Below are 22439 nucleotides of genomic sequence, written 5' to 3' on the forward strand. Positions count from 1 at the left end.
TTTTTTTTTTCTGCTTATGTGGTGCTGAGGAATCGAACCCAGGGTCTCAGGCATGCAAAGCAAGCACTCTACCACTGAGCCACCTTCCCAGCCCTTAGGTTCCACTTTTTAACTGTACAGTTGAATACTAACAGATGTGTTCAGTCACACAGTAAAGTGTCTCAGTGTCATGTCCCCTGTTCTTTGACCTTTGTCCATTCCCTCCTCTGGCCCTCCATCCCCATCACCATGGAACTTATTTCTGCAGCTCTGTTTAAGCTTCCTCCACAATGCCAGGCCCATGGCGTTTGCAGCCATGCCCCTATGAGCCCAGCCCCTTCCCTGCATCAGTTCTCTGCTTCTCTTGGTCCCCATCCCCTGGCAGCATCCAACCCCACTGGGAAGAGCCACAAAAGATCTCCTCCCTCCGTGACCTTTTTTTTTGGTGGGGTGGGGGTGGGGGCTGGCCCTTATCAGGAAGCCCAGCAAAGCCAGGAGTCAAGGCTGCAGCCACACACAAGCAGTCTGGCATTATCCTTTGATTTTGGCCGATGGAGCCTGGGGGAGGAGACCGGGGGTCTTGCCGCCTCTTCCAGTAAAGTCACATTTTCTATAGAGATGACCTTGTGCTGCTGAGTATGAAAAGAGAAACATAGCTGACTTTCACTGGAGAGAAATGTTGAGCTTGCAGGCGCTGGGGGCGGATGCAGTCTCCTCCTCCTTTGGGGCAGTGGCTGGGACACTGCCCCTGCAAGCTCTGCCTCACCTGCCTGTGCAGGTCCCTGATGAGGTTTTGTCCCTCCTGCTGTCACCAGCCTTTCTGGGCATCAGCAGGGCACTGGGGGCTGCTGGTGTTTCTGGTTGTGTGCCAGGCCTGAGGGCACAGGGATAAAGCAGAGTAGCCTTGGGGTTATGTGCACTATGGGGGCGGGTGTGATACAGAGTGACAGCCCTCTGACAGCCAGGACAGTGGCAGTGCTAGGCACACACACACACAGGAAATGGCAGGGATGAATGAGTGAGACGCCCAGAGGAGGCCAGAAGAGGAAGATGTTGGGGCGGGGCTGTGTAGGACCAGGCCCAGGCAAGAAGCAGCAGGGCTCACCCTGGGAAGGGCATATCTTGGGAGAACTGAGGTATGCATGCCAAGAGAGTCGAGGTCATGGAGGAAGCTGAGGTGAGAGTGGAGGCCAGAGTAGATCTGAGGGGCCTCAGGGCCATCTGTGGGGTATGGCCACCTTCACTGAGTCCACATTGAAAGTGTACAGCTTTGGTCCAGGTATCTGGCCCTCATGGGCTAGGGGACCAGACCTGGGATTCTGGGAGTGAGCAAGAGCACTTTGGAGCTGGCTGAGATGGGCTGGACATCCCTCTGCTTCTGGGTAGCACAGTTTAAAGGGAGTAAAGCACAAAGTTCCTTGAGTACTTGTGCTAGCTGCCACACCACAAGTGCTCCCTAACAATTGTACCCATTTCCTCTTCTGTCCTCAACCTCAGATCTCGCCACCTGCCCCCACTGTCTGCAGGGAGGTGCAGGCTACCCTATACCCCATGGCTCTGAAGGTAGCCAGGGCTGGGACCCCATAGAGCCAGCCTCCTGCCATCCATCCTGCCACACCAGTCTCCTCGCCTCAGCTGCCATCTCTGCCATCTGGTGGCCATGTCTAGGCCCCACTGTGTCTCGTTTCCCTGGAGCTTAGAGTATTGGTCACCAAACCCTAGGCTCTGCCTGCTGCTGTGGAAAGCAGTTCCTGGGTTGTCCTGGGAGAACCAGTCGGTGCAGAGGAGGAAGTCGGAGCCACAGCGTGACCTGGGTGGAAATGGAGCAGAGAGTGCAGGGCATCCTGGCTTGGACTTTTGCTCTCCTTGGAGAGAAATAATTGAAACCTTTCATTCATGCTCCATTTTGGAGCCACGTGGCATCTGGCCCTGAGCCGGGCAGCAGCAGCCGGCGCACGGAGAGCCAGCCCTGGGCCCGGTTAGAACCGGTTGTCCCGTTTGCATGACAAAAAGGGGTGGCATGTGGGGCCCAGGTGCCACATGCCCAGGGTCACAGGCCTCTGGCTGTCATGGGAAGATGATAGGAACCAGACCCCTGATGAGTCCATCCCACCCTCCCCCGCCTCCCCACGCCAGCTTCCTTCTTAGAGCAGCTGGAGCAGCCTGGCCGCCTTGTGCCGGGAGAGCTTTGTTCTGCAGACAGGACTTCCTCTTCTCCCACTGGGAAGGGGAGGGTGGGAGCTGGGCTGCGATGGGAACAGTTACCACGGAGACAGTCGGTCCATACAGGGGGGGCGGCCAGCCGCGGGGAATCACGGGAGGCCGCAGTGCCGTCCGATCCCTGCCAGATGTTGCAGAGTTCTCCAGCTCACGGGACAGACACTGCTGAGGTGGAGTCGGGGCATCTGGCAGTACTTTTAGTGTCCCAGGCCCACTCTTGAGAATGGACAGGGCTGAACTTCCTGCCGCCTGGGCCCCGGATCTCCATGTGACCTCCCCTTTCCCTTAAGTGCTGGGGTTAAGAGAGAAGCCATGGGGTGCGCCTATTCATCTCCGCCGGACGAACTCCACCCAAGGTCAGTGCTGGCCTGCGTGCCTTGTGTGGCCTGGGCAGGGCCACTGTGAGAGGGCTCAGGCTCCCAGGACACAGCCAGGGCTGTGTTCACAGGCTGCATTTCCTGCTTCCTGGAAGCCAGGAAGGCCCTGCCGACCTCTGCCTGAAGGGCCTGGTGTGAACCATGTCTGGAGCTCTAGGCAGAGAAAAACCATGGCACAGCAACCTACGGCCTAGACCCCTAGGCAGAGCAGTTGGGCGCTGTTCCCCTGGGCCCATGCAGGCCTGAGAGTAGGCTGGTCACAAGCGGGGACTCAGCAGGACTGCTCTGACACAGGGTCCGCTTCTTCCCACATCTGCCCGATCCCCAGAAGGCAGCCTGAGTACAGCTGGGGAGGAGAGCCCCTCCTGTCCCACAGGCCAACGAGGGACATACCACTTCCTCCTGAGACGCTTGCTCTAGTGGCAGGAAGGGCACCTACCGTTGCTACACTGGGATGCCTCTAGCCAGGCCTGCCCAGGTGACTGCCAGAGTGACCAAGCCAGCCGGCCATCCCGGGGCAGTCAGAGCTGGGCCTGAGCCCCCAGTGGCTATATGGTTCTCATTTGGGGCCCTGGGCAGCCCCCCTTGGTCCTCCCCTCCCCCCATGGTTTCTTTTGGGAGCCATTTTCTTTCCCCATAGGCCTTTCTTCTGGGTATAACCACCTGCTCCTTTGTGCCCTATGCCAAGAGCCTTAGCACCTGCCAGCTGGTAGCCTGGGTATCTTCCAAATCACAAACTGACCCAAGCAGCTGCTTGCTTCTCTTTGGCTGCGGAGGTCAGACAGTCAATAGGGAATCATGCTCTGGAGAAGGTGCTGGTCTGCTTCAGGGCCACTGGGTGGCAGGACTAGTATTTGCTGCCAAGCCAACTGTGCCGTGTGCTTCTGCCCCTCCTGCAGTGATTCTCCTGGTGCCTGTCCTCCTCTAGCCAGAGGATGGGCTCTCAGAAGACCGAGGTAGGCATTCTGGTCTCTGCTCTCAGCCTGGCATGGAGCCTGGCCTACCCCGCCTGGGTGGCTCCCACTGCCTGTAGAAGAGGGAGGGCTCCGTGGCTCTATGACTCTGTGTGTGTGCATGTGTGTGTACATGTGTGTGCGTGTGCACACGCACCTGCGTGCACGTGAGCACGTACACACGCACACATGTATGCCAGTCCTGGGTCTTGAACTCAGGGCCTAGGCACTGTACCTCAGCTTTTTGCTCAGGGCTAGTGCTCTACCTCTTGCCACAGCTCCACTTAGGGCTTTTTGATGGTTAACTGGAGATAAGAATCTCACAGATTTTCCTGCCAAGACTGGCCTCAAACCTCCATCCTCAGCTCTCAGCCTCTTGAGTAACTGGGATTGTAGGCATGACCACCAGTGCCTGGCTGAGATGTGGCTTCTGTGAACATGTCTGTCCTTTGGCAAGAGACAAGAGTTGGTCTTGGATAGGAAGTGAGGAGGATCCATGGAGGCTTTCACCCACCAAACCCTCCACTGCTAATCACCCACGAAGCCAGGTGTGTGCTGATGGCTGGAGACACCCAGGGCCCCCCACAGTTATAAAACCCAGGCCTCTAGTGAAGGACTTAGATTCCACGGCAGAAAGCAGTGGTGTGCGTGGTGACCACCTGACCACAGAGCTGTGGCAGACAGGGTTGCTTGGAGTAGAGTATCTGTGGCTGGAGGGGTGGAGGATGGCAGCGGGGCCCCAGGAGCAGCGAGTCTGTACACACTCGTGGTGTGGTAGCCAATGTGACCAGTCTGGGGAGGCGGGGGAGTGCAAGAAGTGTTGCGTGCTCCTGAAGGGAGGTAAAGGCAGAGAAGTGGGAGTGCTGGGCTAGAATCCAGCCACATCTAAACAGGCTTCAGCAATTTCAGGGCACAGCAGGGCCCTGCATCATGCTGCTTCTCACAGCCATTCATAGGTGGCAGTGTGGCCAGGCACACAACATGGCGCATTGGCGGCAGTCTTCTACCACAGCACCCAACTTTCCCCAGGGCCACAGCTCTGTCCTGTGTGCACCATAGCCCCAGGCCCCTCACTGGGCCATGTCCTGGGCCACGCGGTGCATGTGCCTAGATGACTCACTTGACTATGTCAAGTTGAAAAATGTGACCCAGCCGGGCGCTGGTGGCTCACGCCTGTAATCCTAGCTACTCAGGAGGCTGGGATCTGAGGATCGCCGTTCAAAGCCAGCCTGGGCAGGAGAGACTGTGAGACTCCTATCTCCAATAAACCACCAGAAAACCGGAAGTGGCGCTGTAGCTCAAGTGGTAGAGCGCTCGCCTTGAGCTGAAGAGCTGAGGGACAGCACCCAGGCCCAGAGTTCAAGCCCCACGGCCAACAAAAAAAAAAAGAAAGAAAGAAAGAAAGAAAGAAAAATGTGACCCAGCCAGTAGGGCCTGTGGGATGGGAGGCCCAGGCAGCGTGGAAATGCTTCTACCAGTCACATGGGTGAGGGGCTCATGAGCCCCCATGGATCAGGGATGGGTGGGCTGTGCAAGTGTGGCTATCCAGGCCTGGACCCATGCTCACCCTGGGACACCTGCACCCATTCCTACTGTGCTCTCTGTGTTTCAGGACCTCCTCTGTCAAAGAAAGCAGCTTCGTGGAAAAGATGAAGAAAACAGTAAGTTGCGTAGCCCTGGTGGGTGAGGGGTAGATGGACGCCTCCCCCAACCTGAGCCCTGCAGCTCTGCTCTCCTCGCTTTGCTTGAATAAACTAAGGTCTAAGAATAAGCCCTTCCTCCTACCAAACTTTGGAGTTTGAAGTTTTAATTAAAAACAAAACAAAACAAAAAACTTACTGGGCATGGTAGCTTATACCCAGGCTGGAGAGATAGATAGAGGCCAGCCTGGCCTACATTGTGAGGCCCTGTCTCACAAAACAAAAATGGATACATTGGGAATTGATCCTGTGTGAGATACAGTATGGATCTGCTCTGCTTTTTCTCTCTGCTCACAGAGTGATGGGGTGGTCTGGCCTGGCTGGCAAATCTGCTGTTCTCTTCTCAGATTCCAGCACTCATTTGAATGCTCTGTCTTCAGCGATCTTAGTTTCCAGGAATTGTCCTGTATATGATTTTACATATATGTTGAGCTTTATTGATACAGTCTATCTGCCACACAAAGTATATGTGTGGGGGCTGGGAATGTGGCGCTTGCCTTGCATGCCTGAGGCCCTGGGTTCGATTCCCCAGCACCACATTAGCAAAAAGAAAAAAGCCGGAAGTGGCGCTATGGCTCAAGTGGTAGAGCACTAGCCTTGAGCTGAAGAGCTGAGGGACAGTGCCCAGGCCCAGAGTTCAGGCCCCATGACCAGACCCAAAAACAAACAAACAAAAAAAACAAGGTATATGCCGGGCACTGGTGGCTCACGCCTGTAATCCTAGCTACTCAGGAGGCTGAGATCTGAGGATCTCGGTTCAAAGCCAGCCTGGGCAGAAGAGACCGTGAGACTCTTATCTCCAATAAACCACCAGAAAACCGGAAGTGGCGCTGTAGCTCAAGTGGTAGAGCGCTCGCCTTGAGCTGAAGAGCTGAGGACCGCGCCCAAGCCCAGAGTTCAAGCCCCACGAATGAACAACAACAAAAAAAAAAACAAAGTATATGTGTGTATGTATTTTTTAAAAAAAATTTGTGACAGTTGTGGGGTTTGAATTCTGGGGCTGGACACTGTCCTGAGTTTCTTTCACTTAGGGCTATCGCTGTACCACTTGAGCCACAGCTCCACTTCTGCCTTTTTGGTGGATAATTGTAGATAAAAGTCTCACAGACTTCCTTGCTAGAGCTGGCTTTAAACTACAATCCTCAGACCTTAGCCTCCTGAGTAGCTAGGATTACAGGCGTGAGCCACTCATGCCTAGCCAGAGTGTCTACTCTAAAGTAATCACAACATTTTCAGCTGTCATAATCACTTATTTTCCTGGCACTGGTGTGGAGCCCAGGGCTTGTGCGTGCTAGGCGATTGTTGCACCTGGTTGTGTGACGTGCTGTCCTCAGCACCTGACCCTGAGCCAGCCCCAGGGGAAACACAAAGTCTGAGCACGTGCAGACTGTTTAGTTTGTATTCCCTAAACAATACCAGAGTTATTTATTTACCTCATATGTACATTGAGCCAGCTATATAAGTGATTGAGGTCACAGGATGCTGTGTGTAGGCGCAGCAAATAGTGTACCATTCATATTTCTGTGGGTGGTTGCAGCAGTCCTCGAACCCACCCCCACCAGGACTGAGGAGTAGATCATTCACTCTCTTGATCCAGACACATAGGAATACAAGATACAAGTATCCCCAGTGGCTCAGGGGACTGAAATCTGAGAACCATTCATGGTTTGAAGCTAGCCTGGGCAGACAAATCCCAGATACTCGTACCTCCAGTTAAGTAGCAGAAAGCCAGTAGAAGTGGGACTCACTCAAGTGGTAGAAAACCAGATATGAGCAAAAATGTGAAGGAAGAGAGCTAGGCCCTGAGTCCAAGGCTCAGTGCTGGCACAACAACAGACTTCTTGGTTACTTTCCAGAGTTTTACTTAACATCATACTGTGCTTTTCACACATCATTAAACCACGTCAGGCTAGGTACTGGTAGCTCCTGCCTGTAATCCAGCTACTCAGGAAGATGTGAGAGCTGAGGATCACAATTCAAAGCCAGCCTAGGCAGGAAAGTCCATGAGACTCTAATTAACTGGCAAAAAAAGCTGAAAGTGGAGCTGTGGCTCAAGTGCTAAAGCACTAGCCTTGAGCACAAAAACTCAGGGATGGTGCCCAGGCCCTGATTCAAGCCCAGGGCTGGCACTAGCAGGCATGCGCACAAGCATCAGAAGAGCGATGGCTCCCACAGGAGTGTTTGGGGTGCGATTCATCCTCCCCCACCACGTAGCTGTAGTAGTGAGATGCCAGCCCAAGTGACTGGGGGCTGGGAGCTGGGAAGGAGAGGGGCACACTCCTCACTGACCTGCACATCTGCTCCCTAGGGAAGGAACATCGTTGTGTTCTACGGCTCCCAGACGGGAACCGCCGAGGAGTTTGCCAACCGGCTGTCCAAAGATGCCCACCGCTATGGGATGCGGGGCATGGCCGCGGACCCTGAGGAGTACGACCTGGTAAGCCCCCGGCAGCCCCTGCTGCATGGAGGCGGGCGTCGGACGCAGGCAGAGCCCCAGCCTGTGTGGAAGCTGGAGTGAGAGCAGGGTCAGGGGGCTCCGGGAGAGCTCAGCCCTGAGCTTACATCGCTGGGAAGGAGCCTCGCCGTCCCAGGCTCTTCCACTTACCCCCTGGCAGGAAGCTACCAGCTGGCCACCTGCCTGTTTCTGGCAGGGAGACTAGGATAGGCCAGCTGCCCCTCGTCCTCTCCTGTGTCCTTCTACTGGGGTCTTCATCCACCTCTCCCCTTCTCAAATGCCCAGGCTGAGCTGTGTCCCCATTGTCCTGAGGGGCGGGGCCGTTTTCCAGGGCCTGATGCAGAGTGACCATGTTCTGTTAGCCTTTGGCCGCCCTGCTCTGGCCTTCCCCAAGCTCTCGTGTTGGCTGTCCCTTTTGTAGAAAAGTGCCCATCCCACCAACCTGGCAGATAGCTCTGTCCTGTTTTGCCTGGCTCTACTCACCCCTCAGTGTACCTTTCACCACCCTTCCTCGGCCCAGCTGGCCTCCCTCACCAGCTGCCCCAAGGTCTGTGGTGGGCCTGGCTCCAGCAGGCATGGTCATGACAGGGGGGTGGCCCCTGTGTCTCCAGGCTGACCTGAGCAGCCTGCCAGAGATTGACAACTCGCTGGTAGTGTTCTGCATGGCCACATATGGCGAGGGCGACCCTACTGACAATGCCCAGGACTTCTACGACTGGCTCCAGGAGACAGACACGGACCTCAGCGGTGTCAAGTATGCGGTGAGTGGCCTCATGTCAGAGAGGAACCCTGCTCCTCACCCAGTTCTCTCAGACCCCAGGCCCCCAGCCCCAAGGAAGTTTCTCCCCAGCTGGCCACTGAGAATGTTTGCTGGAGACAGAAGGACAGAAAGGTGTGGCAGGGTGCAGTGCCCCCTGCGGGTCACTGGCGCCCACCCACCACAGGCCCTTCTGAGTGGCCAGCCCGAAGAGCACACCTCAGATCCACGCCCCTGCCCGCACAGGTGTTTGGCCTAGGAAACAAGACGTACGAGCACTTCAATGCCATGGGCAAGTACGTGGACCAGCGGCTGGAGCAGCTCGGCGCCCAGCGCATCTTTGAGCTGGGCATGGGCGATGATGATGGGAAGTAAGTACCATACCCCACATGAACAGGACCCCAGCCTGTACATGGGGTATGCCGGATCATAGGTCAGGGGCAAGAGGGCGCAGGAGCACAAACCCCACACCAGCAGAAATTCAGAGATGTGCCTCATCAACAAAGCCAGGCCTCCCCCAACCCCCCCGCCCCGCCATCCCTCACCCTCACCCCAGCACCTGGGACACACTATGTCCAGATCAGCCTCACACAAGCCCTGCGATGGTCCCAGATGCTCACGGACCTCTTTCCTGAGGTCTTGGTCCACACTACTGGGTAGGTCCTGAGGAGTGAGCCCTAGACACTGGGGAGTTGCTGGGGATTGGGGCCCAAGTGTGCCTCAACCCTGTCTGGTGCCAGACCTGCTCGTCATGTCCCTCCCCAGCTTGGAGGAGGACTTCATCACGTGGCGAGAGCAGTTCTGGCCAGCCGTGTGCGAGTTCTTTGGTGTGGAAGCCACTGGAGAGGAGTCCAGGTGAGTAGAGGTGGGACCTGGTCTGGGCAGCCCTGGGAACATGGTGGGGATAAGTGGCAGAAGCCAGGCGGGTCAGCCGGAAGCTGCCTGCCCCACGTGCCTGCCACAGGGTTCCCCTGCCATGGGGTATGCCTCAGTCCCTACGCCAGGCCAGTCCCTTCTCTTTGGACTGAGCCTCCAACCCCAACCTCTCTCTCCCCCTCCCCCAGTATTCGCCAGTATGAGCTTGTGGTCCACACGGACATGGACACCGCCAAGGTCTACACAGGCGAGATGGGCCGCCTGAAGAGCTATGAGAACCAGAAACCGTGAGTAGCAGCAGCACCTGTGATGTGTGCGTCATCTCAGGTGGCCTGTCCCCCAAGTGGGCAAGGGTGGCAGGACCCACACTTCTCATGTCCACTGCATGAGCACAGCTCAGAGCTTCCAGAGACTGGCATCCATGCCTGCTGGCCTTCAGGAGCCCCACCATGGCCAGCCTGGGACAGCAGCCCCTCGCAGCATGTCCTTTATCTGTCACCTTACTCTGGGCATACTTTGGTGCCCCCACCCACCCCTGGGTCTGGGGCAAAACCCCAGCAAACTTGGATCTAAGTCTAGGTTGGACTTTGGCACAAAGATTCCTTGCTTAGATTCTACCTCAAAACCATGACGTAGGGCTGGGAAGGTGGCTCAGTGGTAGAGCGCTTGTCTTGCATGCCTGAGGCCCTGGGTTCGATTCCTCAGCACCACATAAGCAGAAAAAGCCGGAAGTGGCGCTGTGGCTCAAGTGGTAGAACGCTAGCCTTGAGCTGAAGAGCTGAGGGACAGCGCCCAGGCCCAGAGTTCAGGCCCCACGACCGGACCCAAAAAACAACAACAACAACAAAAAAAAACCATGACGTACCTCCCATGAGCCCCGAAGTCCTGCCCAGAACCCTAGGTGCTGCCCACACTCTGGCTTGAGCCACCGCAGGCATTCTGGGACCTGAGTTAAGCCCACAAGCCTTCCTGGTCCAGAGCCGGTGTCTCAGCTATGTGGACTGTCAAGGACCCATGCAGCTTGGGGCCACCCTCAGCATCCCTAGTTGAGAATGGGGACTTAGGTCACCTAGTTCTGTCACATTGCTGTACTGGTTCACCCGGGAAAGCCCTTGCCATATTGGTGAGACCCAGAGAGTCCGGCCAGCTCTGGTCCCTGTGCTTTGTGTAACTAGACTGTCTCCTGTAGACAGGGAGAGAGTCAGACCAGAGCACTGGGGTCACAGACCTTCTTCCCCTTCCCTCCTGACCCCCCAGGCCCTTTGATGCCAAGAATCCATTCCTGGCTGCAGTCACCACCAACCGGAAGCTGAACCAGGGAACCGAACGGCACCTTATGCACCTGGAACTGGACATCTCAGATTCTAAGATCAGGTACCTGCTGCCCCTGCCCGCCTCCCTGCTCCACACCACTGTCTTCCACCCCTGACCTGTGCCTCCCTCAGGTACGAATCCGGGGATCATGTGGCTGTTTACCCGGCCAACGACTCTGCCCTCGTCAACCAGATCGGAGAGATCTTGGGCGCTGACCTGGACGTGGTCATGTCTCTCAACAACCTTGACGGTGAGTCCAGGGCTTGGCCACTAGTTGGGCCTGCAGTCCAGGTGGGCCTGCAGTACTTCCTCCAGGACTTCTTGGGTCTGGCTTTGTCCCTTATACCCCATCCCCTCGTACCTGTCATGGTGAAGGGACAGGATGCCTGAGGCCTAGAAGCAGAACTAGTCCTGTGCCTGTCAGGTGGGAGGCCAGCCACCCTGTATGGCTGGGGAAGAGGCTCGGCTCCCTCCCTGCTTCGGGCCTCCTGTGCCGGAGACAAATCAGCAACGCTTGCCGCCCACCAAGTACCCTCCAGGGTGCTTGGGTGCCAAGAAGCCCGACCTCATGTTCTAGTCCAGGGCAGGGCTAAGGAAAGAGGTGGTGCTTTCCGACCTTTGCACTGCTTGCCCAGGTCCCTCTGCGGCACCTTCCTGTCTGGCACCAAGCTATGCGTCTGGGGGGCCCCGCCTCCACGGTACCCCACCTGCTCCCTGGGGCTGCCCATCCCCAAATCCTACCTTCCTCCCTGCAGAGGAGTCCAACAAGAAGCACCCGTTCCCCTGCCCCACCACCTACCGCACGGCCCTCACCTACTACCTGGACATCACCAACCCCCCACGCACCAACGTGCTCTATGAGCTGGCACAGTATGCCTCGGAGCCCTCCGAGCAGGAGCACCTGCGCAAGATGGCCTCCTCCTCTGGCGATGGCAAGGTGAGCATCCTGTCCACGCCCTGCCCACACCTGTGCTCCACCCACTTCACGCCAATACCATGTAGATGTGTCCTACCCACGCTGCAGACATGCCCACACTGTGCCCAGCCTACCTCACACCCTGCCCATACCTACTGTAGGCACACCCACCACCCCCGGGCCTCTGCACACCACTCCAATGTAACACCTTGCCCAGCCCACCCCTCACATAGATACGCCCACAGCACCCCACCCCATCTCACCCCGCCTACCCCTCTTCTGGACATCTATGTCCCTGCAGGAGCTGTACCTGAGCTGGGTGGTGGAGGCCCGCAGGCACATCCTGGCCATCCTGCAGGACTACCCGTCCCTGCGGCCGCCCATTGACCACCTGTGTGAGCTGCTGCCGCGCCTCCAGGCCCGGTACTACTCCATTGCCTCCTCCTCCAAGGTGAGCGCTGCCTGGTGGTCTGGGGGAGGAGGTGGGCTGGGATAGGCCAGGACGGGGCTGGACAGCAGGAGCCCAGGACATGCCCACTCTCACTGCCCTTTCTCTAGGTTCACCCCAACTCTGTTCACATCTGTGCCGTGGCCGTGGAATATGAGGCCAAGTCAGGCCGTGTTAACAAAGGGGTGGCCACCAGCTGGCTGCGGTCCAAGGAGCCTGCCGGGGAGAACGGCCGCCGGGCCCTGGTGCCCATGTTTGTGCGCAAGTCCCAGTTCCGCCTGCCCTTCAAGTCCACCACGCCAGTCATCATGGTGGGCCCAGGCACCGGTGTAGCCCCCTTCATGGGCTTCATCCAGGAGCGTGCCTGGCTGCGGGAGCAGGGTGAGTGTGCAGGCCTGGGCACTGGGTGGGAGCAGATGGCCCCTTGGCCCCTCTGACCCACTGCTGCTGCCCAGGCAAGGAGGTGGGGGAGACACTGCTCTACTACGGCTGCCGCCGCTCAGATGAGGACTACCTGTACCGTGAGGAGCTGGCCCGCTTCCGTGAGGCCGGCGCGCTCTCGCAGCTCAATGTGGCCTTCTCCCGAGAGCAGGCGCACAAGGTGAGTGGGCCGCGCTGAGGGCTGGGTAAGGCGGGCTGTGAAGCTGCTACCCCTGACACCCCTTCCCCTCAGGTCTACGTCCAGCACCTGCTCAAGAGGGACCGGGAGCATCTGTGGAAGCTGATCCACGAGGGGGGTGCCCACATCTACGTCTGTGGGTGAGTGGGGGGCTGGCAGGCCATGTCTCCTAGGGCAACCCCTGCCCAGGGAAATGGCGGACCCATTCCCTTTCTGTCCCCAGGGATGCTCGGAACATGGCCAGGGATGTGCAGAACACCTTCTACGACATTGTGGCTGAGTTCGGGGCCATGGAGCACAGCCAGGCAGTGGACTACGTCAAGAAGCTCATGACCAAGGGCCGCTACTCCCTGGACGTGTGGAGCTAGAAGCCGACGTGCCTGCCCCACCCGCCATCCTCACTCCCTCTGCTGGCCTTGCCACAGGCAGGCCTAGCCACAGACTCCTTGGGTGAGCCTCAGGCAACCCGGCCGAGGGCCCTGCACTCGGGACACCCAGGCCCTCAGCAGTGTGCAGATGAGGCTGTCCTTGGCTGGGCGGGGGTCTGGCCCTGCCATATGATTTTTGAATGAGTGTAAATAATTTTAAATAACCTCTGGCCCTTAGAATAAAGTTCTGTTTTCTGTATGTGCCTGGTACTATTTGTGCGTCTCCAGGGCTCCCCTTACTGGGAGCCCAGGGAACCAGGAGCCCCAAGAATGTGTGCTGTGGGGGAGGCTGAGCCCTGCCCTTCCACAAGGATGACAGCAGCCATCAGGTGTCTGTGCGTCTTTATTGGAGCTGGTGCCTGGCTTCTGCAAGCCGGGATCAGGCTGAGGTCCTCCACAGAGCCCAGGGGCACAAGAACCCACCCACATAGGCAGAGCCCCTCTGAGCTAACAAACACATCCGGCTCATTCCTTTTTGCTTCCGTGCGGCTGGCTGTGGAACTTCTGGTGCACAACCCGCAGGGTGGTGAAGAAGTTGCCCAGGAAGAGGAGGAGGAAGGTGAGGCCGCACATGAGCACCTGTTGGAAGCCGGCATTAGGACGTGGTCAGGGTGCCCGTGTCCTCCCGGCCCTGCCCGGCTCACCTGCCACTCCTTGCACTGCGGGTCCCGAGCGAGGCTGAACAACGTCAGGGCGTTGAAGAGCTGCCAGAACTGTGCAGAAAGGGCTTTTGCTCAATGACCCTGTGCCCACTCAAGCCCTAGTCAGGGCAAAGCACGGACAAACAGGCACAGCATGGACAGGGGAACACCAGGCCAGACTTACATGTCCAAAGAAAAGGAAGGGGAGCAGGAAGGTGAGGCCCCGCCACATCCAGGACTGGAAGCCCTCTGTGGGGAAAAGGCCAGGCAGTGACCACGCCGTTCCCCAGCACATAGGCCCGGCGCACAGAAAACGGGCCTGGCGCACTCACCCACAGTGAGATCCATGGTGTGGCGCTCTCCCAGAGCACGCAGGCGGTACAGGCAGCCGCTCTGGTAGTAATACTGCAGGAACTGCACGAAATCTGGGGGCAGGGCAGGGGTGGCCTCAGCGCTGCGCTGCGTGCCTTTACTCCTGCACCCCTGCCCAGCCCAGCACCTCTGCACGCTCACTCTGGTATATGGAGAAGGACAGGAACTGGTTCCGGAACTTCTGGTACATGAGCCCTTCGGGCCTGAGAGGAAGGGAGGAGGTTTGGGGATACTGTCCTGCCCTGCCGGCCTCTCTCCACACAGGCGCCCCACACCCCCCCAGCACACTCACCACGTGAGCATGACGCCCGACAGGAACGTGGACACATAATGATGAAACACCCACCAGCCTTTGATCCTGGAGGAGGGAGCCACTGTCACCCCAATCCCCAGCAGGCCTGGGCTCAGCCCAGCGCCCGCCCTGCGTACCGGGAGCCATTGGTGATGAGGACGCTCTCACGGATGGTGAGCGTGCAGTAGTACCACACCAGCAGGAAGTTGAAGGCTGCGTCTGTCACCCTGGAGGGAGGCGTGGGTGGGTGCCAAGCTCAGGAGGGAGACAAGATGGGTGCTGGGCCCAGGAGGGGCGGGTCCCTAGAGGGGGCTGGGCAGGGCCTGGGAGGGGTGGGTTCAGCAGGGCCCACACCCACCTGGAGTTGAGCAGGAAGCGGCAGGTGAAGGAGGAGAGGATGAGGATGATGGTGAGGTAGAGCTTGAACTTCTCATACTCGTCTTTGTAGGCAAACCTGGGGTACAGCAGTGGGCTGGGCTGCCTGGAGGACCCTCCCTTCCCAGCACCCCTGCAGTGCACCGAGGGCGAGGGGCAAGGGGCGAGGGGCACAGGGCACAGCCCAGGACATACTTGGCCTGCTTGCTCAGGAGTGTCACGTTGACGTTGCCCAGAACCAGGCTGAGGTACAACCTAGGGGGTGGAAACAAGCTGAGGCACTGGTGCTGACCCCCACCCCAGAGCCAACCTGACCCCGGCACCCCACTGCTGACCTCAGCTCCTGCTGCCTCCCTGTGGCCTCACTGTGCTCGCCGGCCTCTCCCTAGCTCCCTGGCACTCTGGCCTCCCACTCGTCAGCCCCCACATCTATGTGCAGGGCTCTGGATTCTAAATGCACATCACCTCCGGCCAGGCGCCCCACACCCACGGCTGCACTGGTCCCAAGTGCCTGGCCTCTGCCTGAGAAACACCAGGGAGCCATGGCAGAGCTGGGGCCCAGCTCCCACCTGCTCCACTCCGACCATGTGGAGCCTCTTGCTCAGCCAGGCAAAGAAGTAACCAGCACACAGGACCACACAAGCCCAGTATAGGCCCAAGCTGCAGCCCCAACTTGGTCCCAGTAGGGCAGCTCAAATCCGCCACCACATCTTCCAGCCTGCACCTTCCTGCCTCTCCACCTCCACCCCCACTGCCCACAGACAGAAGTGACAGCCACATGCAGTGACACATGCACCTTGGTGAAAGCTGACCCCCCCCCCCCCGCTACCACTTCTAGTGACCTGTCCCCTTCCATACACAGTGGATTCTCCAGAGCTTCAGGGATGGCCCAGTGGCTCCAGCAGTAGAGCACCTGCTTAGCAAGCATGAGCCCTGAGCTCAAAACCCAGAACAGGGAGAGAATGGCCATCCAAACTGGGCTACTTCTCTACTTTTGCCTCATATAGTGTCCCCTTGCTCCCTTCCCCAAATGGTCGCCCCATCCCTGACCTCCAGAAGTAACCCCATCCCTCACAGTGCCCTCCGCCCTCATCTGACTGCCATTTGCAATTCTCCTCTGCTTAGGGACAGCCTTGGCCATTCTCCGAGCACATGGCATCTGCCCCCCTTGCCTGTTGTACCCAGCCAAGCTCTACCACCTGGTGCCACCTCTGGTCTCATCACCCCTCTCCCTGAGCTCTACTAGTACTGGGGGCATCTTATTGGAGCAGGGGGAAGAAGTTTCAGGGCCTCAACATTGCTAGGCAAGCACTCTACCATCTGAGCCACACCTCCAGTCCTTTTTGCTTACTTCTCAGATAGCATCTTGTGCTTTCTGCCTCTAGGTGGCCTCAGACCATGATTCTTCTACCTACATTTCCCAAGTAGCAGGGATTACAGATATAAACCATCATGCCCTGTGTTCTCTGAGATAGGGTGTTATTAGCTTTTCTGCCTGGGCTAATCACAATTTATCCATGTGTACCTCCTAAGCAGCTGAGATTATAGACATGTGCCAACACACTGGCCCCTGGTCACTACATTTTGTCCCATCTTCCAAGTCCCTCACTGCTCTTCCTTCCACTTCAGTCTGGCTCATTCTTCAGCCCTGAAGATGTGGAGCTTTCTCTGGCCTCCTGTGCAGGCTTGGATGGTCCTCACTGTGTCCTCCCTCCTCCCAAAGCCTCTGTCACTGTGAGCTGTCAGGACTGGACTATGCTGCTCAGAGGACACGGAACTCAATGACTCAGCCCTGCGCTTCAGACTGTTTCCCTGTCTATGACAGGAGTTGGGCTATGCACTCAGCTGTTTTTTGGTATGTTTGTTTGCCTATTTCTGTACTAGGGGCTTGAATGCAGCTTTTGTGGTCAAATCCAGTGCTCTACCACTTGAGCCACAGCTCCACTTCCTGCCTTTTGTTTTTGGTTGGTCGTGGGGCTTGAACTCTGGGCCTGAGTGCTGTCCCTCAGTGATCAGCTCAAGGCTAGCGCTCTACCACTTGAGCCACAGCGTCACTTCCCATTCTCTGGTGGTTTATTAGAGGTAAGAGTCTCATGGACTTCCCTGCCTAGGCTAGCTTTGAACCATGGTCCTGAGGAACTAGGATAACAGGTATGAACCACTGGTGTTCAGCTTAGGACCTCAAACTTATTTTTTTTGGGGGGGGGTCCGGTCGTGGGGTCTGAACTCTGGGCCTGGGCGCTGTCCCTCAGCTCTTCAGCTCAAGGCTAGCGCTCTACCACTTGAGCCACAGCGCCACTTCCAGCTTTTTTCTTTTTGCTTATGTGGTGCTGAGGAATCGAACCCAGGGCCTCATGCATGCAAGGCAAGAGCTCTACCACTGAGCCACCTTCCCAGCCCCCTCAAACTTTTTTTTTTTTTTTTTGCCAATCCTGGGGCTAAGCTCCTTTTGCTCAGAGCTACCACTCGATCTACAGTGCTATTTCTGGCTTTTTCTGTGATTATTTGGGGATAAGGGTCTCACAGATTTTCCTGCTTGGGCTGGTTTCAAACCGTGATCCTCAGATCTCAGTCTCTTAAGTAGCTAAGATTACAGGCAGGCGCCACTGGCACCCAGTTAAGAACTTCAAACATTTTAGACAAGCACTTTATCACTTGAGTCACACCCCAGCCCTTTTGCTTTAGTTAATTTTCAAATAGGTCTCACTTTTTCTGGGGGCCAACCTGGACCATGATCTTACTATTTATGCTTCCCACTTAGCTGGGATGACAGGTGAGAACCACCACACCTATCTTTTTATTAGCTGAGATAGGGGAATCTCATGAACTTTTTGCCCAGGCTGGCTCCAACAGCAATCCTCCCCATCTCAGACTACTGGGTAGCCAAGATTGTAAGTGTGAGCTAACAGGCATAGTAACCCATCCCCCACCTTTTATTTTTGTTAGATGTTGCTCAGGTAAGAGTCTTTACACATTTTTTTCTCAGGGCTGGCCTCAGATCATGATCCTTCTACCTATGCCTCCCTCTCTAGTAACTGGGATCACTGGTATGGCGCCACACCAGTCTACTTACCCATTCTTCTTGGGCAAATAGGCTTCCATGTCAAAGAAGAGGCCCTGGCGCTCCTTTATTTGATTCTCAAGCTCCTGCGCGGCCTCTGAGGCCTCTGACGGGAGGGCCGGTCTGCATCTGTAGGTGGGGCTGAAGTCAGTGCAGTCCTGCCCACCCCTTCAGTTCCACTTGAGGGCAGAAGCCAGGCTAGAAGAGTCCAGCCCAGTGGTGCCAGCTCCATCCCACCAGGCTCCTCCCCCCAGCCCGAGGGGTCTCACTTCTTCAGAACCAGGGCCAGCTCCTGGAGCCGCTTCTTCTGGCGTGTGATGGAGCTGGTGCAGTTGTTCTGCAGCTTGGTTAGCTCCTCCAGCTTCAGGCGGTACTGCCGGTGGGCCTCCTGGGGTAGAGGGAGAATGTGCCAGGGGCAGGCAGGCTGGCAGATGGCAGCTCCCCAGGCTGGAGAACTTGCTGAGCCTGCCAGAGACCTCCCTGAAGGTGCTCTGGCTCCAGGCAGACAAGGCATGGAGCTCAGGGGAGCTCAGGGCCCCTCATACTGCCCCATCTGAGTCTGCTGCTAGGCCCACGGGTCCACTTCTGGACAGAGCGGTTGCTGGAAGCCATACCTTGCTCTCCAATGGAGTGAGAACAGGGGGTAGTGGCTCAGGTCATCCAAGATCCCTTCTACTCCAGCATTCCTCAGGCTTCCTCCCAGGTTAAAGGTCATTGCCCCAAGTCCCCTCCCCTCCTTCACCATAGCACCTTTGGCCTGAGGGCATTCTGGGCACTTTGCCCTGGTGGGCCAATCTCCACCAGGCACAGCGTAGAGATGGGGCAAGGGGCAATACAGGCAGCGCAGCAGGGGCCTCATTCAGCTCAACAGTTCCATGTCTGGGCAGCCAGCTGCTCAGGCCTCCAGGGAGCAGTAATGGTAGCAGGCTGGGCAGGACAAGGGGGCAGCCATGGAAAGTCCAAGGGGCTGGAACCAGTCCAGGAGAGGCAAAGGTCTGACCCAGTCTCCAGCTGGCTTTGGCTCCGCTCTCTGGGTCTCGTTCCTCATGCCCAGGAGACTACCACACCCCCTGGCACTCCTGCATGTGGCACCTCTGCCATCACAGCCACCACCCTCTCCTGGGATGGTGACAGGAGTGTGTCCCCTGCGGGCTGGGGACAGAAGGGTCACCCGCAATTCCTCTCCAGACAATTCCCCGGGTCTCTACGGGCCGGCCCTGTCCACTCCCCAGGAGCCACACAGCCAGCCTGGCCCCCCGTTTTTCTCCCCCAGGGGTGCAGGCCCCTCTCCAGGCCCCGCTTCCCCTAATCCAGCCCGAGATGGCCCGAGGGAGGCCGACAGCGCCAGAAGGGACCCAAAACGCTGTGCCCGGCGGGCTCTGGCCCGGGCGGCGGCTCTCCAGGAGTGTCGGGGTCCGGGGTGAATCGAGGTGCAGAGTACAGGGTGGGCCATCGCGGGGGTCCCGCCGGGACGGGCAGGAGAACCGGGTCGTGCGCCCGGTGACACCGGACCCCGAGCTCTGACCTCAAGCCCGGCCCCTTGCCCCGGGGCTGGGCCGTGCCCCCGGTGACACCGTTCCTCGAGCCCGGCCACCTGCCCCAGGGACTGCCCGACCCTTGACCCCGAGCCGGAGACACACGGCTCGGGACCGCTGAGCGGCGGCAGCGGGAGCTCACCTGGATGCTCTGGAAGTCCCGCTGCAGATCCTCCCAGTCCTCCAGGCAGCTGCCCAGCGGACCCGGGGGCGGAGGCTGCATGGCTGCCACTCCACGGGCCGCAAGGCTCCCGAGTCCAGGACGGCGCCGAAACCCGGCCCGCCGAGGCGCCTCCGCCACCGCCCCCGTCGCTTCCGGGCTCGCGCCGCCGCCAACGGGAAAAGGCCCGGCGCAAGGCGCGCGCAGGCCCCGCCCCCAGAGACAGCCAATCAGAGCGCGAGGCGGGGCCAGCGCGCGGACCCAGGCGAGAGCGGCCGCGGCCCGGGGCTGTCCGGGGCTGTCCGGGGCTCTCCGCGGCGGGCGCTGGGCCCCAGGCCGAGGCGGCCTCCAGCCTGCCTCTGCGCTCCCTCCCAGGGGCGTGGGGAAGCGGTCCTGGGCTTCCCCTCTCTGCAGACTTCCTTTTTTAAACAGTTTTGCTGTGTTGCCCGGGCGGCTCGGAGCTCAGCATCCTCCTGCCTCAGCCTCCTGCGCCACCGCGTTGTTTTTTGTTTTTTTTTTTTTGTCGATGGTGGGCCTGAACTCTAGGCCTGGGCGCTGTCCCTCAGCTCTTCAGCTCAAGGCGAGCACTCTACCACTTGAGCCACAGCGCCACTTCCGGCTTTTTTCTGTTTATGTGCTGCTGAGGAATCGAACCCATGGCCTCTTGAATGTGAAACAAGCGCTCTACCACTGAGCCAAATTTCCCGCGTTTCTTTTTACAGCGTCCTCCATAGCCCTGTCCCGGGGCGCACCTCCACTCGCCGCCCTTCCTATAATAGGGCAGATTCCCCACCCTGTTCCTGCTCTGCACGGCTCAGGGGCTCTGCCCAGCCCAGCATTCCATCCACCCTTCCCCACAGAGCCTGGACTCTTTGGCCGCAGCTACCCTGGTGTGCATTCAACCCAGATTGCCCATATTGGGGGGAAGGGTCCTACCCCATGTCCTGTGCCAGCCTCACCAGGAGGTGGAGGGACCTCAAAACTAAACTCCCTGCCAATCTCTATCTGCCCCACCCCACGCGCCTTCTGGTTGTTCTGTGGAGATGCTGGTGTTCAGGAATTACGTTTAGGAAACAACTCCCTTTAAGATCTGAGGAGCCAGGCAGGCAATGGGGCTAATGCCTGTAATCCCAGCTACTCATGAGGGCTGAGGATTTCATTTGAAACCATTCTGTGCAGGAAAGTCCAGAAGACTTTTATCTCCCATTAACCACCAAAAGGTCAGAAGCAGAGCTGAGTGAAAATGCTCAGGGACAGCGCCCAGGCTCTAAATTCAAAACCCCAGTACTGGCACAAAAACAAAACACAACAAACAACAACCCTGAGGATTTCTAGAAACCTTGTGGGGGTAGTGGAGAGGGAATCCCTCTTGGTAAAACACCCCCAGACAATGAGTTGTGGGCAGGGAAAGGAAATTTGGCCTGTAGATCAAGGGCAAGGTCAGAGCACACAGCTTGGGAGGACAGAGCAAATACCCACATTCCTGGGCCAAGCACCCCAGCACTGCCCACTCTGTGTACAAACACAAGGCACCCCGTGTAGCAGCCTCCAAAGCTTCCAGGTCCTAGCAGTGTAGCAGCGGCCCCAGCCCGGGGCATCCCCAGGAATGCCTGTGCAGGTGGGTTTCTGCAGAGCCTGAACACCTGCACCTGTCACTCTAGATAAGGGCTTGTGAAAGAACGGAAAAATGGCCACAGGACACCCACAGAGACTTCACACAGCAAAAGCTCTTCTTCCATACCAACCCTGGACCTAGGCTGCCCAGAGTCTGCTGGCCCGCAGCCCCCAGCAGGGCACAGCCCTCAGAAGAACTCGGTGATGTCGGTGATGAAGACCCCCAGGATTGTACTCTCCCACTCCAGCAGCTGGCTCACCAGGCCCTGATTGGGCCTCATGGTGGGTTTGCACTGTTTGACATGGTTCCAGGACCTCTGTGAACACAGAAAAAAAAAGAGACTTCAGCACAGCTTGGGGTGAGGGGGGCTCAGGAGTATGGGGGAGAGAAAGGGGAAAAGGTGGGGAGGGCCTTGCCCGGGGTCCCCAGATGGCTGAAGGGCTAGGGACGGGAAGAGCCATAGCCTGGAGTGAAGTAAGGCAGAGCAGGGGGAGCTGACTGGGACATGGCTGCACCCCTATGCTGAACAGCCTCCATGACAAGAATCGGGAACAAAAGGATTCCAAATCAGAAAGAATAAAATTGTCACTGTTTGAAGATGACATGATTATGCATGTCCAAATTCCAAAGGATATGTAACATGTCAGAGCTAACACAGGAATTCAGCCAGGTTGCAGGATAACAGAATCAACACATTTCTTTTTTATTTTCTTTGCTAGTCCTGAGGCTTGAATCAAGGCCTGGGCTCTGTCCCTAAACCTCTCTGTGCTCAAGGCTAGAACTCTACCACTTGAGCCACAGCACCATTTCCGGCCTTTTCTGTTTATGTGGTACTGAGGAATAGAACTCAGGGCTCATGCATGCTAGACAAGCATTCTACCACCAAGCCACATTCCCAGCCCAGAATCAATGCATTTCTATATGCAAATGACAAACTGTCCACACAGAAACAAGTGAATTCATCCATTAAGATGCTATCAGAAGCCAGGCACCAGTGGCTCACATCTGTAATCCTAGCTACTCAGGAGGCTGAGATCTGAGGATCGCAGTTCAAAGCCAGCTCCGGCAGGAAAGTCTGTGAGACCTCGAATTAACCACCAGAAAACGGGAAGTGGCTGTGGCTCAAGTGGTAAACCACTCACCTTGAACTGAAATGCTCAGGACAGCACTTAGGCTCAGAGTTCAAGCCCCATGACTGACCCCCCCAAAAAAAAAGATTCTATCAAAAAGAATAAAAGGGGCTGGGAAGGCGGCTCAGTGGTAGAGCGCTTGCCTTGCATGCCTGAGGCCCTGGGTTCAATTCCTCAGCACCACATAAGCAAAAAGAAAAAAAAGCTGGAAGTGGC

General features: G+C 57.5%; 3 protein-coding genes across 5 annotated transcripts in view; 1 reads left to right on the forward strand and 2 right to left on the reverse strand.

Moving 5' to 3' along the window:
- Por (P450 (cytochrome) oxidoreductase) overlaps positions 1–13241 on the forward strand; it is a 47064-nt gene extending 33823 nt beyond the window's left edge. For all 3 annotated transcript variants that reach the window (XM_013031800.1, XM_013031802.1, XM_013031801.1), the window contains exons 3-16: positions 5142–5190; positions 7538–7666; positions 8296–8445; positions 8688–8812; positions 9207–9296; positions 9506–9604; positions 10575–10691; positions 10763–10881; positions 11387–11568; positions 11849–11998; positions 12106–12376; positions 12451–12596; positions 12669–12754; positions 12838–13241. In XM_013031800.1, the coding sequence (XP_012887254.1) occupies positions 5142–5190; positions 7538–7666; positions 8296–8445; positions 8688–8812; positions 9207–9296; positions 9506–9604; positions 10575–10691; positions 10763–10881; positions 11387–11568; positions 11849–11998; positions 12106–12376; positions 12451–12596; positions 12669–12754; positions 12838–12982 (1858 nt within the window). In that variant the 3' untranslated portion in view covers positions 12983–13241. The remainder of the gene's footprint in view (positions 1–5141; positions 5191–7537; positions 7667–8295; positions 8446–8687; positions 8813–9206; positions 9297–9505; positions 9605–10574; positions 10692–10762; positions 10882–11386; positions 11569–11848; positions 11999–12105; positions 12377–12450; positions 12597–12668; positions 12755–12837) is intronic.
- Positions 13242–13371: 130 nt separating this feature from the next.
- Tmem120a (transmembrane protein 120A) lies at positions 13372–19641 on the reverse strand. Its single transcript, XM_013031758.1, has 12 exons — positions 19461–19641; positions 18053–18171; positions 17796–17912; positions 14918–14977; positions 14706–14801; positions 14485–14574; positions 14348–14413; positions 14197–14258; positions 14016–14108; positions 13868–13932; positions 13687–13755; positions 13372–13621 (listed from the first exon to the last, which is right to left on the reverse strand). Exons 1-12 carry the CDS (start codon positions 19539–19541, stop codon positions 13508–13510), a joined length of 1032 nt encoding a protein of 343 aa, XP_012887212.1. The 5' UTR covers positions 19542–19641; the 3' UTR covers positions 13372–13507.
- Positions 19642–21280: 1639 nt separating this feature from the next.
- Styxl1 (serine/threonine/tyrosine interacting-like 1) overlaps positions 21281–22439 on the reverse strand; it is a 17379-nt gene continuing 16220 nt past the window's right edge. Inside the window, exon 9 of the mRNA XM_013031706.1 lies at positions 21281–21409. Coding sequence (XP_012887160.1) covers positions 21281–21409 — 129 coding nt within the window. The remainder of the gene's footprint in view (positions 21410–22439) is intronic.

The sequence above is a fragment of the Dipodomys ordii genome, unplaced genomic scaffold, assembly GCF_000151885.1.
Source record: "Dipodomys ordii isolate 6190 unplaced genomic scaffold, Dord_2.0 Scaffold143, whole genome shotgun sequence".
Classification (NCBI taxonomy): Eukaryota; Metazoa; Chordata; class Mammalia; order Rodentia; family Heteromyidae; genus Dipodomys; species Dipodomys ordii.